Source organism: Medicago sativa, chromosome 2 (genome assembly GCF_051527215.1).
Source record: "Medicago sativa cultivar Bolivia chromosome 2, Bolivia_mono, whole genome shotgun sequence".
In the NCBI taxonomy this organism is placed as follows: domain Eukaryota; kingdom Viridiplantae; phylum Streptophyta; class Magnoliopsida; order Fabales; family Fabaceae; genus Medicago; species Medicago sativa.
This window is the reverse complement of record NC_140750.1, coordinates 46284152-46303827: the sequence shown is the minus strand read 5'-3', so window position 1 is coordinate 46303827 and position 19676 is coordinate 46284152. Positions and strand designations below refer to the sequence as shown.

The 19676-nt window shown below is 34.9% G+C and overlaps 3 protein-coding genes across 3 annotated transcripts; 1 reads left to right on the top strand and 2 right to left on the bottom strand.

Annotated features, from left to right (window-relative positions):
- Positions 1–933: 933 nt before the first annotated feature.
- LOC146946920 (HXXXD-type acyl-transferase family protein) lies at positions 934–2331 on the bottom strand. Its single transcript, XM_085744718.1, has one exon. It carries the CDS (start codon positions 2329–2331, stop codon positions 934–936), a length of 1398 nt encoding a protein of 465 aa, XP_085600844.1.
- Positions 2332–4328: 1997 nt separating this feature from the next.
- On the top strand, positions 4329–7225 carry LOC146946919 (glucan endo-1,3-beta-glucosidase 8-like). The gene is made up of 2 exons (XM_085748936.1): positions 4329–4752; positions 5934–7225. Exons 1-2 carry the CDS (start codon positions 4400–4402, stop codon positions 7039–7041), a joined length of 1461 nt encoding a protein of 486 aa, XP_085605062.1. The 5' UTR covers positions 4329–4399; the 3' UTR covers positions 7042–7225.
- Positions 7226–10180: 2955 nt separating this feature from the next.
- LOC146946918 (polarity axis stabilization protein) lies at positions 10181–19415 on the bottom strand. Its single transcript, XM_085744717.1, has 4 exons — positions 17698–19415; positions 17393–17585; positions 10499–10845; positions 10181–10412 (listed from the first exon to the last, which is right to left on the bottom strand). Exons 1-3 carry the CDS (start codon positions 19161–19163, stop codon positions 10624–10626), a joined length of 1881 nt encoding a protein of 626 aa, XP_085600843.1. The 5' UTR covers positions 19164–19415; the 3' UTR covers positions 10181–10412; positions 10499–10623.
- Between the last annotated feature and the right edge of the window lie 261 nt (positions 19416–19676).

Genomic DNA, 19676 nt, shown 5'->3' with positions numbered 1-19676 from the left:
ACAATATTTGCTACTCCCAGACAATTGAATGGCTGCCATAATAACAATGTTATTTGGTTGGATAAGACACGAACAATTGTGCAAACTTAGCACACCCCAAATGTTTCTCCACACATAACTAGGACTATGACCAATATCATATCCAAGAAAATAGTTGAGGAAAATAATTATCTTTGAACAAATGAGAAATAAGATTATTCGGATTTGTCAACCTTGTTTACTTAGCATAATTAAGGGTGGTAATTTTTGTTTAAGGGACTATGAGGATGCTAGGAAGCTTCGTGACAGAGTCATAAAACCTTAGACTTGGAACAAGTTTTCTAGTCATGGCTTAGATGCTTGGTTTTATTATATTTTGATTATGGATAGCATTGATGTAAGATGAATGGTAATTTGTTTGCTTTCTTTATTGTTTCAGAAGAAGCAAATATGTAGATTATCTTATGAAATAGCATCAATAACAAAGTGACTTGGATTGATTGATAAAATATTTCGCAACTGGTTTCATATGTGCTAGCAATTTTGGTCTGAACAAGGTCAGATTTGAAACTGATTCAGTAGCTGTTTTCAACATGGTTCAAAACGGGTGGATCAAATGTTAGTAACTCTTATCTTAAATCTCTCATTCGTGAGATTCTTTCCCGACTTTGTTTGAATGATTTGGGTAACATTAGTCCAACATGTCTTTCACGAAACCAATCTATGTTATGATCTTCTTGCATCATTTTCTTGGTAAATTTATTTATATTTTTAACGTATAATAATTATACTAAGCAACATTAACTCTTAATAGGAACAATAAAAATTATATGTAAAAACTGAATAGTCGAAACACATCAACGTTGATAGTTTATTGACGACATTAAGAATTAAATCCACTAGGTCCACTAGAAGCATGAATTAAAGTCTCGTCGTGTTGAATCATCACAAAGTCTATGTCAACAACACTGAATCAATAAGCAAGGCTTGTGTAAACTTGTTCGCAGCAGATTCAGGCAAGCAAATGCAAACAATCATAGAACCACCACTAGAATCACCTTCTCCTTCAGGTAAAAATACACAAACTTGAGGTGTAGGTGTTAAATCAATAGGACCAGCATAAATTGGCTTACCCCATCCAAAATCAGAACAATTATAAATAGAAAATCTTGTCCATTGAGTAATTGTAAGTTTACCACCAAACTCAAGTTGCTTTGGCCTATCAACTTCAACATAATCAACAGTTGATCTCAAATATTCCTCGGTTACACTTTGTCGAGCTTCACGAACCAAAAGAGTAGTCTCTGGTAATTTTCCATTCACAAGATCAGAAACCTTACTTGTTGTGCAAGCAATACAAACCACATTACCATAAAACCCTTCTTTCAATGGTGGATTTTTAAGCTTCTGTCTAGCATTAACTGAAAATGTTAACCTTAATTCGTAATCTTGCGGCTTAACATCAAGAGCTTTAACCCATGATCTCCAAATATGTGCAGCCATTGCATCAAATGTAGTGCAACCAGCAGAGTCAAATGGTTGAGCAAGTGATTTCAAGTGGTTTTGAAACTCGCGTCTTATGCGATAACACTTCTGAACAGGCTTTGTTTTCCAAAGTTTCATTGTTAAGTTTGATCCTTCATCAATTCTCATGAATTCCATGTGTGGAAATTTCACTTCTGGTGGATCACGTGGCTTGAAAATCTCTCTGTTCCAACAAGGTTCAGGTTCTGTAACCAATTTTCCTGTTTTTGCTGTTGCAGCCCATGCTCCTAGAAACTGCATAGCTCCCATTCCATCACAGATACAATGACAAAGGCGTAAACCGAGGCTAAATCCACCACATGTGAAAATTGTTACCTGAGCTATAACAAGTGGCATTTCCAACACTTTGTATTGTTCTTCATTTGGAAATTTGAATATCAATGGTTCCCAAGATGGATTTGGAGCAGCAAAATCACCTAGTTCAGATAAAGCTATGTTTGATCTTGCTTCAACCATTAACGCTCCTTGTTCTTCTTCTTCTCCGAAAAATACTTCCAGTTTACCATTTTTCGTCTCTCTTAACCTTCCTGAGAGAGGGTAATAGGGAACCAAAACATCAGCTAGAGCGCGGCCAAGTATTTCTGCAACCGGTTTTTGGAAAGAAGTACTTGAATTGTCTGATTGATAAAAGTAAACCGTCGGTGTGAAGACACGCGCTCCAATCACGTCATCGAGGTTTGAAAGATATAAACTGTCACCTGGTTTGACAGGAATAGGCTTTGATGGAGTAACGGAGAATGTGTTGATAATGGTGACTGGAATATTCAAAGGATTGAGAGGGAGTTCTTGAACCCATGGAGGAGCCATGATAAAATGTGGTGAGAGTGGTTATGTCTGATGGTTGCATTTGTAGAGACAGAATTTGTTTAATCATGCAAAGATGGGAAAAAGAAAAGGTAGAAGATGCAAAGAGGATTGAGATAAATAAGATCAGGTAGTGTCATAAAGATTTGTAGGTTTGATGTTGGTGACTGATAAATAGTATGATCCTTTATTGTATGATAAAGTGATTGCTGCATGAATTCAATTATCTTTTCTTCGAAGATTATAAGTGAATGTTTTCTAATACAAGTAAGAAAATATTATAAAAGCATGGTGATGATCATGCATAATTCAGTTATAGTGCGTAAAACTTTATCCAGAATTAAAATTGAGAACTATTCTATTGTAATTATAGTGCGTAAAACTTTATTCATAATTAGTCAGAGTTAGAACTTAGAATACGGTGTCCTTTTTATATTACATTTTTTACCTCTCTCTTCAACTAACATCAACAATTATTAAAGATGTAGAAAAATATTTGAAACTACTTGATTTTTTTTATTCTCTCTTCTACTAATTTCAACAATTATTAAAGATCTAGAAAGATATTTGCCACTACTTGATTTCCTTCATTGTTGGGGACTCCACGCCTGAACATGCTATCAGTTATTACAAACTATTTTTTTTTTTTTTTACAAACTAAATTTTAATGACTTTGAAATTGTGTTTAAGTGATTATTTCAATTACCTAGTTGAAGTGTCATGACTGGAGGAACAATAACCGAATCACAGAAATGTCTTTGAAATTGTGTTTCCTATCTATCTCTTTTGCACATCATTATGTTGTTTCTTCTCTATCTCTTTCGGAAAAAAAAAGACAACTTATTATTTGAAAAATAACACAATTTTGTTATGAAACTCTTACAATAAGAACAAGAAGAAGATTAAAGATAAGTAGAGAATCATGTGGACGCCCCTAAAAAGGTTCGAAAAAAGTACCATCCACGACGGGTTGCGAAGCCCTGGATATGGAGAAACTGGGAACTTCTATTTGTCGTCCAAAGCATGTCCATAAAAACCAATAAGAGCTGAGTGGAGTTTAAAGAAGCCGTCGTTTTCGAAGATGGGCCCTGAAGACTTTTATCAAGCTACAGTTCGACTCCCTCAGCCTATAGCTTGGGGGAAGCTATTTCGGATTGGGCTAAGGCCCATTTTGGTTGGACCCGAGTCTAATACAGGACCCGAAGGCAGGCGAGATCATATGATGAACACACCCTAAATCCCACTAGATAATGGTCCGGACCAATAGATCCTAACCGTCCAGCTCGAATCCAACGTTAGAAGACCACTTAGATGGTCACACCTGTCCCTCAGGGACAACTGTCCAGATGAAGGCTTAACAACCAAAAACCCTACTTATCCCTAATATATACCAATGCTTAGCATTAGGCCAGGTAACATACTTTTACCATATTTTAACCGCACTCTTTCTTGAACCCTTAATGTGTGTCCGAGCACGTGTAGGTACACCACCACCTCTCTATTAGACGACGAAAAGCCCAATCATTCTACACAGCGGATCTCGACTAGCAAACCATCTTCCTAAGTCTAACAGGATCACTTTTCATTCTCTACAACCTCAGGATCTTTTGAACTCCAAAGTTCTGTTCCCATGGCATAAATGATCTCAAATCAATATGGAGTGCAAAAGGAGAGATAGTCAATTAATAGTTTATTTAAAATAAAAAAAACAATAATTTAATTTTAAGAATATCCGGCTTGCATCATACACCAAATAAAGGAACGAATCTTAATTTCATATTATGTAACCCAAAAAAAACTTAATTCCATTCTCTACTACTTTTTTCCAACCAAAAATATCAACTTTTTATTTTCTCCCATGTAAAGAATTTTTAAAAACTTTATAAAAAAATAAATAATTTTTTTTTTTACCTTCAATGTTAAGGCACGAAATACACGGACTAACAAACTAATCTACATCCACCCACGGATATAAATGCAACTACATACATTTTCTCATTTTCAAATCATTCTGTTATATTTCAACATTCTAGAATCTTCCAAAAACCCACAAACACTCTTTGCAACAAAAATGGCGCAAGAAAATGCATCAAATTGCATCTACCTAGCAACATTCCTCATCATCTTCCTAACCATAATCTCATCCTCCTCTGCTTGGGTTGGTGTAAACTGGGGAACAATGACAACCCACCAACTTCCACCTAAGAAAGTTGTGAAGATGCTTAAGGACAACGGGTTTCGAAAATTGAAGCTTTTTGATGCTGATGATACCATTTTGACAGCTCTAATGGGTACTGATATCGAAGTTATGGTTGCGATTCCGAATGTCATGTTGAGCAAGATTAGTAACAGTCCTATGGATGCTGATTCTTGGGTTTATGAGAATGTTACTGCTTACTTGTTCAGAGGTGGTGTCAATATCAAGTTAGTTCAGTAATCCTTCAAGTTCTTGATCTCTGTTTTTATTTTCAGTTAGTGCATGTTTGTTTCTACAGTGATTGAAATTGATTTTATTTAAAAGTGATTTGAACTTAAAGTGGTTTATGTCTACATACATTTACGTTAAACAAAATAAGTTTCTGCGTAAAAATCATGTTTAGACTCAGAAACTACAAATCCGAACTTTCAGATAGAATCAATTCTGACGTCAATATCAATTATATTCGAAAGCAACCAAACATGTCAAAATCAATTTTACACTTCTAGAATAAATTATGGAGAGTTCAAAGTGGAACAAAACATAAGCAAGTATTCGGTTTTCAGTTATTTTACTTTGTGCTTTAATTTTAGTGAAGTGATGCTAGTGTACTATTTGGAATTCTTTGGTGTCCCATTTTCTTGGAAGTGATTATTATTCTCTTTGTTGAAATGTGTATTTTGTTTCTTTAATGAAATTGAAAGCATGAATCTTCCAAGTCATGTTTAGTCAAAAATGGGTCCATCAGGAAACTGAATCCGCTGCAGTTGCGATCCTGGCCATTGATATGATCTGGGTGGTTGAAATTGGTTTGTGTAGTTTATGATATGAATTGTACGATCTTGCATGAATAGTGTTGATTTTACTGACTGCGTGAGTGCATGGATGGATTGCTTACTACACGCAATTTGGGTTGGTCCACTCGATATCCATGCGGCCGTTTAAGTGTTTCATTTGATGAGTAAAATGAAATCTCTTATTTTATTTCAATAATACTGTGATTATATGCAATCGTCCTCGTTGTTATAGTCTAATGGTTGGATGCGAAGACGTTTTATGCGGGTATTTGGGTTCGATCCCAGGTTTCCATTGTGTGTGTCCACTAGGTCAATCATCCATAAAATAAATTATATGCAATGTAATTATAGCTTTAACTTGTTGAATGTTTAAAGCCATGTTTTAACAGTTCCTGATACTGCATGATTCTGTTTGCTATGCATGATAACATTGCAGGTTATAAACTGATTAAGTAGCTTGGTTTGAATTAAGTAGCTAGAATAGTATCTCTTATTTTGTTGAATTTCAATAATCTATGTTTTGATTATATGCAATGTAATTATAAACTGAATTTGTTGAACGTTTAAAGTCATACTTTGACTGTTCCTCACTTTGCATGCTACCATTGCAGGTATGTTGCTGTGGGTAATGAGCCTTTCCTCAAAGCATACAATGGTAGCTATCTAAATAAAACCCTTCCAGCTCTCAAGAATATACAGACCTCACTCAACAATGCAGGGTTGGAATCAAAGGTCAAAGTAACTGTTCCATTCAATGCTGACATTTACTATTCACCAGACTCAAATCCAGTGCCATCTGCAGGTGACTTCAGACCTGAATTAAGAGACATCACTATTGAAATAATCCAGTTTCTATATTCAACCAATTCAACTTTTACGGTTAATATCTACCCTTTCCTTAGTCTTTACTATGGACATGATAATTTCCCATTTGATTTTGCATTTTTTGATGGAAAGAATGAACCTCTTCGAGACGGAAAAGCAGTTTACAACAATGTGTTTGATGCAAATCTGGATACACTTATGTGGGCTTTAGAAAAAGCAGGTTATCCTGACTTGCATGTTACAGTTGGTGAAGTTGGGTGGCCAACTGATGGTGATAAGAATGCTAATGCCAAAAATGCAAAGAGGTTCAACCAAGGTTTCATTAAACATGCTCTGAGTGGTAATGGTACACCAAAGAGAAAAGGCATGATGGATTTTTATCTATTCAGTCTCATTGATGAAAATGATAAAAGTGTTGCTCCAGGCAACTTTGAGAGGCATTGGGGGATTTATGAGTTTGATGGAAAACCAAAGTATGAATTAGACATAAGAGGAAATCATAAGGAAAAGGGTCTTGTTTCTGTTGAAGGGATAAAGTACCTAGAAAAAAAATGGTGTGTTTTGGATCCAGAAGCTACTAATTTGGATGATTTGGGTAAAAATGTTGACTATGCTTGTAGCCATTCTGATTGTACAGCCCTTGGATATGGCTGTAGTTGCAGTAATCTAAATGTTCAAGGGAATGCTTCATATGCTTTCAATATGTATTATCAAGTTAATAACCAGATGGATTGGGACTGTGATTTCTCTGGTTTGGCTATGGTTACACATGAGGATCCTTCAGAGAATGGCTGCAATTTCCCTTTGATGGTCGCAAGTGGTTCGCGTGCAGGGCTTTCCCAGATCCTGATGAAAGCAATGGAGGTATATTTTTTTGCTATGCTTTTGCTATAGCTGAAAGATTAAGGAAGACATGGAATATTGAAAAGTTTGTTGTGACATATTCACTTTTCTGTTAGGAATCCTGGGGTAACAACTATATAGTTTTAGACACTTTCCTGGTGATTTTTCTTTTCAGTATATGTCACTTTATCTGGTCAAGGAATGATGCATCAGTTGACTGCTGCATTTAATGCAACTACTAGCTTCAAATATACTATACACATCACCTTCACTTAATCAATTATAGCTCACATCCTAGTCAATTTATCAATGTTTCTCGGACACAAAATCCGACGTCAAAACCGGATACATACTACTCCGATCTCTATTATAAGAGAAATTCACTTTTTAAATTTATTCAAGAAATGATGAGTTTAATCTTTATTAAGGACTATATACATCTATTATAAGAGAAAATTCACTTTTTAGATTTATTCAAGAAATGATGGGTTTAATCTTTATTAAGGACTATATTTGTTTATTGAATGAACCTAAAAATAGAGACCAGATGGAGTATATGCTTTCCAAGTTTTATATTGTTTTTTCACTTTCGACTTTTATATTTTTTGTTATAGTGTCGTATATGTTGTCTGACTTTTGTGTGTCTAAATAAAAAACTTGTAATCAATTATGGTGACTAATGACGAGGACCCTAGATCATATCAAGAGGTTCAATTTTTTTTTTTTTGGTGCAAGAAATTTAGAACTTTAAATATTAATATATATATATATTAAAAAAATTATATTGTACTCAAATCATTTAAGGTAGTACTAATAATAATAACAACGTCTAGATGAACCTAAACATTTCTATTAATCTGACAATTGTAAATATCTAACAATGTAAAATATCTTCACAATATGGAATTAAATCAAAAAAATTATATATTACTACTTTACGAATTTACAAAATAAGTAACATATATATTTGTATATATATAGAGATAAATAACATACATTGTACCAAAAGTAACAAGGGTGAAGTTTATATAAAAAAATAAAACAAGGAGTGAAGTAATAAGCTGTCAAATACTCCCTCTGTCTTAAATTAACCGACTTATTTGATCATTTTACAAATATTAAAAAATTGTATAAATAAACGAGACAGTAATATTTTTAATACAGTACATTTACCGAGTATAAGTGTATTTATCATTATGATTAATACAAAGTAAAAGATGTCTAATTGGAAGTGGTGAAATAATATTAATTTGAGTACAATTGAAAAAATGATTAATGTTGTAATGAAAATTAAAAATAACAGTTATATTGAAACAAAATTTTCTTATAAAAAGGTTATTTATTTTGAGACGGTAGGAGTATATTGTAAATTTCTTAATATATTTTAAACTTTAATTCGAACGTCAAATTCTAACCATGGCGTGTGTCTGAGATGAATTTTTTTTTTCAAAAAACCAAAAATATAAAAAAAAATAGACTTTGAAATTTCATAATGCACATGGCATTGAACTACACACTTTTCAATCCATTTTGTGCAAGGGATAAGTTACATTGTAATGTCATTGACAATGAATTTGAACATACTAACTTAGCATTAAACGTCTACGTAAACATTTTTTACTGAGTTTGATGGAATGAAAGTAATGGTGCATATATTTTATGGCATAAAAAGTGGATGCACACTTTGACTAACATAAATGATCAATTTAAAACTAAAATTACTAATCTGATACAAAAGTTGAATTTAAAGGAGGCTGCAATACATTTGGCCTAAAAAACAACTAACAAGCTTTCAATGAATTTGTAGCAACAACTATACATACAGATGAATTATAATGAATATTTAATTAAATAAAAAAAAATTATCCTATACTGATACCCTTGTACCTTCACCGCTGTAAATCATCATAAAATTCTAATATTATCCTTTTTATCATTTAACTTTTTTACGTACTTATCTTTCACCCTAAAAAACATTTCTAAATCAAAGTTCACCTCCACATCAAAGTCCAAGTACATATTTTCCATAAACCTTTAATATTCTTTCGTAAAGCATTTAAACACGATATCAATGGGGTTGTGACCTTTTTTAATCCTTTTTTCCACAAGTTATATATTTTCCATTAATCTATATGGTATGTATTTTTAAATCACCAATTTTTTTTCTTCCCAAATTCTTATTTTTTATATCGTTTTTTCAAAATAGATACGAACAAACTCAGCTATACCATAAAGATAAATTATAAGTAGACGCCACTACTGCATTTACAATTGCATAGAGGTTTGATACATGAGAAGTAGTAGTAACCTTGGCTAGGGAGGTGGGAATTAAAAATAAAGTGATTGTTACCACTTACCATTACAAGAGATCAGATACAGTAAATGCAAAGAGAGGAAGAAGTGGCAAATTAATTGAGTCACTTGACATAGTTGAAAAGTGAAGTGCTTGAACTTGCTTGTCCAGCTGCAAGAACAAAAGAAGACGACATTCTTACTACCTAAGAAATTGGGGAGGGAAGGTATCTTCGGCAGATATTTGGTAGCAAGTTAGTGTTGCAGTGTAGTAATCAAAAGGTGACAAAAAGAAGAGGAAAGTACAATGGTGTTTTTGAACACAGGAAATGAAGAAAAGGATATTTCGAGTACTATCCCACATAGGCATATCCGTTAATATAATCATCAATTTAGTAACAAATTTTCTTGTAAAAACAATAGAATTTGAATATTAAAAAAGTATCTCTAGTGAGTGTTCTAAAGACACTGCTTATGGTTTCCAAACAAGGTAATAAAATCATAATTTCTCATTAAAATTTGCTTCTTTAAACTTGTTAAACAATGCCTTAGGATATATCATTAGCATGTCCTAAAATAAATTTCAAAGAGGTGTAAATGTCAAAAAGTGGAAGGAGACAAAAGTGATTACTCTAATTAAAGTTGACTTTGGAATGGTTCAAAACACTAATCGCACCTAATTTTCCTATTGACAAAACTCGACCGAAGACAAAAGACTAATCGCACCTGATTTTTCTATTGACAAAACTCAACCTAAATTTGACAAGCTGCAAATTAAATATAAGATAAATTATATTTTCAGTTCATATAAAATATCTTCTAACTATGCTTAGTCTAAAAAAAAATTTCCACCTACTCTATTTTCATATTTGGTCTAGGTAAATATTCAAGTCAACAGTTGCCACGTGAACTTGCTGAAAAACTCATTGAAGAATGCTACGTACTAATTTACAATTGATCATTCAGAATATAAACAACATGAAGCCACAGTCTCTGCCAACAAAGGCAATCAACAAACATAAACTCAGCATAAAAATTCCATGCATGTTTGCCGAGAGAGGAAGTTATACCCCACCGGCTGCTTCAAGTGTGTTGACTGATATAAATTGTGGTTCTTGCACAGCAGTTGACTTGAAGAAGAATAAGATGGAAATCAGAAAATATGTTGTAATAAGTTACTTAAAATCATTTTATGATGTACGCAAAATACTCTTACCTCAAATAACCTGTCAAGAATCAAATAACTTTTCTCAATAAGAACAGACGTAGTGTATGAAATAATCTGTCCTTCAACATGAGAAGATCCTAGATAGCAAGAACACTTGTTTCACGATTATGCCATTATCTCGGTGATGTAGAAGACACAACTGCAACTTGTATCAGAGGATGTCCAGGAAGTTTTGTCACTTCTGGACTTTCATGAAGAAGGGATGCCCTTTGGGGATTTGAAAGCATAAGTTGTTGCATGTCCTTAGAAAGTACATTGAAAACTGCCTGAAGGTCTCCTCTTAATTTCTGACTTGTAACCGTGGAATCATCACCACCCTTTCCAGATTGCTGCATCTGAAAGTAGTATTTAACATAGATTAAATTGGATGTTTTGTAAAATTAGTTTCTACTTGAATTTCATCCGTTTTTAATCCATTTATTTGTATAAAAAGTGCATATTTAATTCTTACCAACAACTGACATATACTTTTTTTTAAGACTAAAACATTATTTTTATTGACTGTAGCAGTGAATAAATTTCTAGTTTAAAAACATTTAAGTATATGAATTTTATATAATAAATAATCCACAATAGAGGGGTATAATATCATCCTGGAGCACATCATGCAATAAATACTTATGTGCCGCCTTGCACTGTTGCACATAGTATAAGTATAAAAGGGCCACTACAAATTATTGAACCATTTGTTAAAAAACAAAGTTCTTGAATCTCTCTATTCAAGAGATAAGTGACAAATAAATAACAAATAGGAAAATCTCTTATTAACAAACAGACACACCATACACTCCTAGATAAATATATCCCAGCAAAGGAAAAAATATATTGATAACATATACAGCAAAGCATCAAAAAACCAAGTATTTCCAGACTTTCCCTCTACAAGGCATTTAAAAATTAAATAAGTTAGTGTGTCACATTTCATCATATCATATTCATAACTTAAAAAGCATGCATTCTCTAACATGTGGGATTTTTCTAATAATCTAACCACATAATTCTAAGCCGTGTTCAAGATCTTCAACTCACAATGCTACTGATCTTACTATTTATATATCATAACTAATTCATATCGTAAAAATCAGAAGATCTCCTTGAATAAGTATTAGGTTTTTATTTTGGGTCAAACTCATCCTCAAAAAAGCGGCTTGTAAATAGAAAAAACTCTTATTAACAAAGAGGACAATTCACACACCATACACTATCCTAGATAAATATATCCCAGCAATGTGCAAGGAAAAAATATATTGATAACGTATACAGCAAGGCATCAAAAAACTATGAAGCATTTTCAGATTTTCCCTCTACAAGGCATTTAAATTTTAAATAAGTTAGTGTGTCACATTTCATCATATCTTATTCATTCCTTAAAAAGCATGCATTCTCTAATAGAAATTTTTCTAATAATCTAACCACATAATTCTATCTGCATTCAAGATTTTAAACTGACAATGCTACTGATCTTACTACTCATATATCACAACTAATTCATATCTTAAAAATCATAAGATCTCCTTGACTAAAGTATTAGGTTATTATATTGGACCTAACTCACCCTTACAAAACCAGTTTGTAAGATAAAGGGTGCCTCTCTTTATAAACTCTAATCAGACCTTATCTTTTATCAAGGTTTGACTTGGTTTTCCTGTAGTAAGATATCAACTAAAATATAATTTGGCAAAGAATGCTAGTACCGAATCTGTGTTTTCACTGAAGCACAATTCATAACTTGTTAACTCTTCAGACTTCATGAGTTTATTGCTCACTATTAAAATACCAGTGCACATGTGCATGACATTTATACATCATACACATAATATAATTCATGATCTGCTGAGGCTGACTCAAGTTTGAGCACAAATTTTATTTATATCAACACCCAGCCCTTGGTATATTTTAGCTGAATAAGCTTGAGTATACTGACATACAACTTAGGTTGGCTCATTTAAGTCCCTGCATATAATCCTACCTAATGGTTCAATAACATGAACTTAATACTGGTTTGATTTTTCGTGGAAGAAAAAACATAAAACCCAATACCAGTTTCTAATAGAACCAAGATTTAGATAAAGAAACTTATGTCCTTTTATAGGAAGAAAAAAAAAACAATAAAATCAGAGGAATAAACCTGTAACAGTATTTTCATAGATGTTGTACAAAAAAAAAAAATGGCAGGGCTTGAAGCTGAGATCCTTACAAGCCGAAGAAATAGTAAACGGCAAACAAGAGCAAAATGTAACTGCTAAATGAGAAAAGACCATCTCCCTTTTTAGACTACCTCCCAAATATCACCGACTTGTACTGAGATACCCCATTTGGTCATCTCCCTCTGCCTTTGCCAGATGTAATTTTCTGTTACTTCCTTCTCTCTCCTTCGACCATCCCTGAGTTTTCCTCTCCTCACACAACTTCATTTTCCACAACCTGTTTATCTCATTTTAATACACTCTAAGGCTCTTATTCAAGGGCCCACTTTTCTTTTCCTGCCCTCTTGTACCTTTCCCCGTATACACAACATATTTTTCAGCAGAATTTACAGTCTTGTTGATAGCTAAAAAGGTTTGTTCAATCTGTTACAACCAATAACTGATCAGGGAAACCAAAGTCCAATGGAAATAGCATAGGAGAAAGTTGAGAATGAAAATGAAGATGAGAAAATAGGCACACGCACACCTGACAATGAAAAGTTTCAAACTGAAATGGCAAAAGAGCGGAAAAAGAGTTTATTCAACAGCACAAGTTTGAGAAAGATAAAGGAGAATGATAATATATGTATTTTACGAAGTCCATCACCTAAGTCGCCAAAGAAAAAAACAATAATGGAGCGAAAACAAGGACAATGTGTGACCACAGTGGCAAAGTCGGTTGCAAATGGGTCAATTAACCAAATTGCAAGATATAAATGAAAAAGGACTAAATAGCGAACAGGTGCACTGTTATTAAACTTGGCTCAGACCAATCGTTCAGAACAGGAATCAAACATCTGACCAGACTCAAGATCTTATGGATCAATTGTGCACTAAACTACAAACTGTTATGACTCAGCCAGTTGTTGAGAAAACTGAGGACTCAGACACATCCAACCGGCCGAGTTTTATGTATTTTTCGAAACCAACTAAAAAAAAATTGGAGAAGAAATATCTCAATAGAGCCTAAAGAAGGGTGATATTCAGATCTTGTGATGTAATAACCAAAGCTGCCACAAATAGATAAAAAAACTCATAACAGTAGCTCAATGGTGCTTTGATCCAATGAACTTAGAACAGAAAAAATCAGACGTAGTTTTCTTGTGAACTCAGAATGGAGCAGTGACTGACGGGGTTCCTTTACTTGAAAAACATTACTTAGTAGAGAGAATACCAATGTGTACTGTGAAAATAAAAGGGGGAAGTGAAGGGAAACGGTTGTCACAGTGAGTGTGGGAAAGCTACAAGGGAGGTTTATTGAATTTAAATTTTTCATTAACATTTATTATTTTTAAAAGGAAGACATGCAGGAAAAGGAATTCATTTATCGGTTGATTCAACACGTTTAACTGTGTGGAGTGGTTGGCCTCTGAGCACTCGTTGGCTAATGTGGTATCTTTCAACTTTCAGAGATTAAAAAACAGCAAGCTGGCCATATTTTTTAAATTTGAGCAAGTCAGTCACACCATTCATGTTTTGTACCATTCATGCTTTGTTTTTGGAACGCAAACAGAGATTCTGTAGAATAAATAAAGTGCAGAGCATTCCTACGGTAATTGTTGCGGTGCATATTATCTCAAAAGAAACAGATTCATAACAGGTGGGCATCTCCCCTCAGTTAGAATGAGACCCTGCGGTAAAGCCACTTTGTTTACTCGTCATGTGCACCTTGAGACAACATGAAACAGGTGGAGACATGAAGATTGTCTTGGTTGGGCATAACTCATGCCCCTACAAAACCGATTTGTAAGGTGCGGATTGCACTCACTTATGTGAACATGTTTAGTCTTATCTCTTTCAACGTGGGACTCTTAACACACACCCGACGCCCAGGACTGGATATCTGGAGTGTGATCCATTGGATCTTGAATGGCTCATATACCAGCAGCGGCAACTAATGGGCACATACATAACCAAGTTCAGCAACCAAATGTATTAATCCTTGGCCTTCTCCAAATACTCCCCCATCATCTCTCATGAAATACATTGTTTCCATTTTCACATTCAACTCGAGAACAAAGCACTTCAACAACTTATTGTCACGTTCCAGTTCTAACATTTTAAGAAGTTGAATTTGAAGTTGACATCAAGTGCAAATGAAATTGATCAGGACAGAGCTTTTGAGTATGAGAATATCAAGTTACAAAATCATCCTCAAGTCTCCTCTCATGCTCAATCTACCAGTAATTCCATACATCATTGTGCACCTCAACATGCACATGAAGCTACTGGATTTTCTAAGTTATTGTAGAACCCTTTATTTCATCATGGAGATCAACTCCCTTGATTTTCTCCTGGTACTAGCATGCCTCTCGCTAGTGTTCTGGATGAATGCCCAGTGAGGCAAGGCAATATCATGAGAAACACAAGGGAGATAAGACATTCATGTTGAACTAAAGGGGTTCCTCAATAACTCAGAAAACCCAGTAACTTCGTGTGCAAGCTGACGTGCACGATGATGTATGGAACTGCTGGTTAATTGAGTTTGAGATGAGACTTGATGACGATTTTGTAACTTGACATTTTTATACTCAGAAGCTATATCCTGATCAATTTCATTTGCCCTTGATGTCAAAGATATTTGAACTACAAATATTGGTAAGCATATTTTTGCAGAGGATATCATATGTTGTCAAACTCCTTTGCATTCACATGGTCGTCTTGCATTCTATGTTACATGCAGTAATCGGTAGCCTGCAGTGAGGTCAAGGAATTTGAATATCATGAAAATCCATCAAAATTTATTGGTCCGAACGATATTAAAATCTCACCAAAAGATAGGTACAACTTCAAATTCAACTTCTTAAACTAATAGAACTGGAACCTGACAGCAAGTGGTTGAAGTGTTCTGTTACTGAATGTGAAAAATGTAAACTTATGGAAATAATGTATTCCATGGGAGATGATAGTGGGCCCATTAGATGTCGCTGGTATCGGAGCTTATCCAAGATTTGTCCACCTACTATCAGGTTTCCACTTCCAGGCCACTAGGGGCATGCTCCAGATGTCCAGTACTAGGCGTGAGGGGTGTGTGCTAAGAGTCCCAATTGAAAGAGATAAGGATTGAACATTGGTTTATAAGTGAGTGAGAAAGCGAGAAGTATAAGGGAGGGAGGGGATAATTGAAGGGTATCAGAAATAGCAAGTGGCTATTGGGGGAAAATACTAAAGGTGGGAGCGGGTCCCTTTATCGGTGCGGCGGTCTTTCTTCTTTTCCGTTATTATTGTCAGTTTACCATATTAAGAAGCCTGGCTCCCATTTCCTATTCAAGTTTTCATATAGTTTTTGATTTGATACTGAAACAGGGACTTACTCCTCTGAGGTGTAATGCCTCAGTTTTTTTATCTAAATTCTGGTCCTATCTGCCCCGTTAGTTGATTAGTCTTTATAGGGAATATCCAAGATCCACATTGAAAAGATATAAGACCTGAAATAGTTTGCAAAGAGGAGGCACCCAACACCTTACAATGTAGTTGAATTTCGTGTAGAATGCTATATGGGAAGATTTTAGTGTTCCTTCTCATCCCTCTTTTCTCTGATACCAGCACCACAATTTGAGTTACAATTCTACTGAGACACAATGCTAGAAATAGAGAGAAAGATAAATCACTCAAATATTTTGAAACTAAATTCTGAATACTTTTGACTAATAGGCCTTAAGCGCATAATGTACGGAGAGGTAGTTACAGGTAACAGCGGTGAGAAATGTAAATAACTCCGACAGAAAATAACTAACAGAATGTCTAGTCACTAATCAGCTAGCTACAGTTTCATCACATGAACAGAGAATATAGAACGCATACAGAACATATACTCTAACAGGTTGGTTAGATGATGAGTAGCATGAATTCAGCTCTATTTACATTCCCAAAACAGACTATGAATGATTGAGATCATCATATAAGACTCATTTAACTATACAAAATACAAGGAGAGGAAAGATAGATAGAAGATAGTCTATTATGTTTAATGTTTCAACTTGGTCCCATCACAAATTTTTTGGGTCAACCCACACTGAAAGACTACATGTATATGTAATTCTTTTATCAAAGAATTTTCAATAAAACATCTTGACAACAGTATAGTCCAATGGCAGATAGGTAAATATGGCAAAAGGCACAAAATCCGTCATATAAACACGGCATTGTGCTGTATGGTGCCACCATTGCGGGCATACCTTTAAAATTTCCTGTGGAAGTTGTAAAATAATATTTGCTCGACAATATGTAAAAACGTATGGATGAAAACACTTTCTTTGCTACTAGTGGTTGAACAATATCGAAGGTCAGCTACTGTTTATTTAGAGGTTGATTTGTTGATTGTTTGTAACTGTTAATTAAGAGTTGGTTAGCTAATTAGAAAATAAGGCATACTGGGATTGTCACTATTTCCTCTAGTAATACCAGTTGGTTCATATCACAATATTTAAATATTTTGTGAAACATAAAATGCAAGGAGAGAGGAAAGGTATGATCAGGAAGTTGTCATATATTTCTGTCCTGACTTTAGCATCAGTCATGATATAGTGGCTGCCATTATATTTGCCTATTTGTCTAACAGGATCATAAACAACGAAAATAAATAGCAAAGAGTAAAGTCCCAATAAAACATTTTCTGTCTACCAGCATGTACTATAGACAAGCTCAGTCAACAAATTGCATAAAATCATTTGAGGACCTCAGGAGAGAAAATTACCTGTATTTCTTTGAGGAGAAGTCTCTCTATAACACCGAAAGAATCCACAATTTCGACCTCAGAAAATTTAGAAATAAGCTGGTGTATGTCAGCTTTTATCCTTGCTTGCCTCCACAATCTATCTTGCTCTTGCACAGCAACAGCACGCTTTCTTTGAAACCATGGCTTAAAGTTCGGTCCATTCAGGAATCGCCTGATGAGAGCATTCAACGAAATCAAGTGCCAATAAGAAATTTAATTAGTAAAGAACTTCAACTTTAGTGCAAATGAAAGTACGTGACAAATTTGAAAAACAAGATAATAACCTGTATAAGTCAAGCCAGTTAGATTTCATTCGCTTTAAAATGAACTTCCCTGGACCTCTTGCCGATAGGCTAGCAAGAAATTCATTGGCATCAAACGGAGGTAGAGAAGGAGGGTCTGTGTAAGGAGAAGATCCTTCTAATGGTATTGAGGTCCTGAAATATGGGGAAAAGGGCGCCAAGAAATTAGTAGTGAGCTCCAAGAAATGTCTCCGTAGTATCTCATTGTTCACAACAGACATTGACTCCTCAACTCTTGGTGACAACCCAGCATCTATCAGCCTGTTTAAGATAGAAGTATCTGGCTTAGTCGTAGCCGAATAAGTACTCCAAATGGCTTCCTTATGTTCAGTCATTAGACAAAGAGGACCGTCTCTTCGCATCTTAACAGCATTCAATAAACTTGTAGGAGAGAACCTTCTAAGTGAAAGTTGTTGAAACCCAAGACCTTCAGGTCTACCAGAAATTCTGCCAGTAGAAGACCTATTCGATAGCGCAAGCCGGTTTGAATTAGGAGGAGGGCTTCCAACCGAAACAATATGTGGAATGTTACGAAGCGCTTTGAGGAAGAAAAGATTCGTCACACCTAATATAACTGGTGGGAAAGCTTCATCTTCTTGAATTGAGTTTAATTTTGCAAAAATAGGGTCATGAATGGTAAAATAAGGCCGAAAATCAACACTACAAAGCAACGGTGCAACCAAACTTACAAGACTAGCAACAGCCTCGCAACATTGTGGAGGCGTAGGAGCAATGATAAGCATTGGTTCACCAATAAGCAACAACTCCCATAACAACCAAAGCTGCAATAAAAGTCCACGAAACGATCCAAAAAGATCCGAGTCATGAAAAAGACCCTGCAGGACAGACTGATTGACTGTTGCCGCGGAAGAAACATAATCTTCAACAGGCAAACTAAGAGCAGGCGGTAAGTTAACTTTAAGCGCGGCGTTACCAATAGGAAGATCCATCACCTGACCAGGAACAGGAGGTGGCCATTTTGAAACAAAAGCAGCAATATGTTCAAGTGCTTTTTTACCAATGTCGAAAAACAAAGGACCTACAATCTGTAACAAAGGTCTAAAAACACTAGAATAAGGACAGTGAGATAAAATCACAACAGATTTCTGTTCGCCGCCGCGTTTAAGCCTCTCATCGTGTCGCTGTCTGTTAAAAACATAACCATATAAATATTCATTATTACGCCTGCAAATTCGAAAAAAGAAAATGCAATCATGAATGCTGGATCGGTTTTGATGCTGCGAAACGGAATCGGGGAAGGAACTGTAAGCAATTTCAAGCTCCTCTTCGCTGGAAAGAACACCGTTTGGATAACATTCTTCGACGAGTTGACCTTGTTCGAGATCGAATCGAATAGCACAAAATGCAACAACCCATTTTTTGAGTGATTGTGAGTCAACACTCGGACTCACTTCCGTTTTCAGTGAAAACGAAGGAGACCTGCTCATATCGAACAAACTTTGTGTTTTACGCTACCAAAGCATAATAATCATTGATCGATTATTCGATCGATTTGATCGATAATAGGGTTTAACGAGTTGGGATTAATTTGGATAACGACGTGGAATTGATGAAGATCTGATGAATGAATTTAGGGTTCTATGTTTGAATTCCAGACCTAGAAATTTGTGACAAGTGTAGGAATTGGAGGCGGTGAAATGGGATGTGGGAAGCGGGTCTGGCATCCAACTTGACAACACATAACAGGGCAGCACTTGGGTGCCATTAATGGCACCATGACATTGAATCCTGGCCACACAACATATCATGGGGAGCATCTTGGCCATACAACACACATTAATGTCACCTTTGTATGGCTAGGATTTAATGATACCGTGACATTAATGTCACTGAAGTATTTCCCCACATAACATGCGTTGGATAACGATATTAGCTCAGTTCAATCATTTATCACTTTGATTTGTAGTAACAATTTGTTTCCGTTTTAAAAAGTTCTAAAA

Bases quoted from the DNA above. Each gene is read 5' to 3' on its own strand.
- LOC146946920 (XM_085744718.1), bottom strand. From the start codon at position 2,331: ATGGCTCCTCCATGGGTTCAAGAACTCCCTCTCAATCCTTTGAATATT.
- LOC146946919 (XM_085748936.1), top strand. From the start codon at position 4,400: ATGGCGCAAGAAAATGCATCAAATTGCATCTACCTAGCAACATTCCTC. The intron at 4,753-5,933 runs GTTAGTTCAGTA...CTACCATTGCAG, and splicing joins AGAGGTGGTGTCAATATCAA to GTATGTTGCTGTGGGTAATG.
- LOC146946918 (XM_085744717.1), bottom strand. From the start codon at position 19,163: ATGAGCAGGTCTCCTTCGTTTTCACTGAAAACGGAAGTGAGTCCGAGT. The intron at 17,586-17,697 runs GTTATTATCTTG...TGCTCTCATCAG, and splicing joins AACTGGCTTGACTTATACAG to GCGATTCCTGAATGGACCGA. The intron at 10,846-17,392 runs GTAATTTTCTCT...TACTACTTTCAG, and splicing joins TTCTCCTCAAAGAAATACAG to ATGCAGCAATCTGGAAAGGG.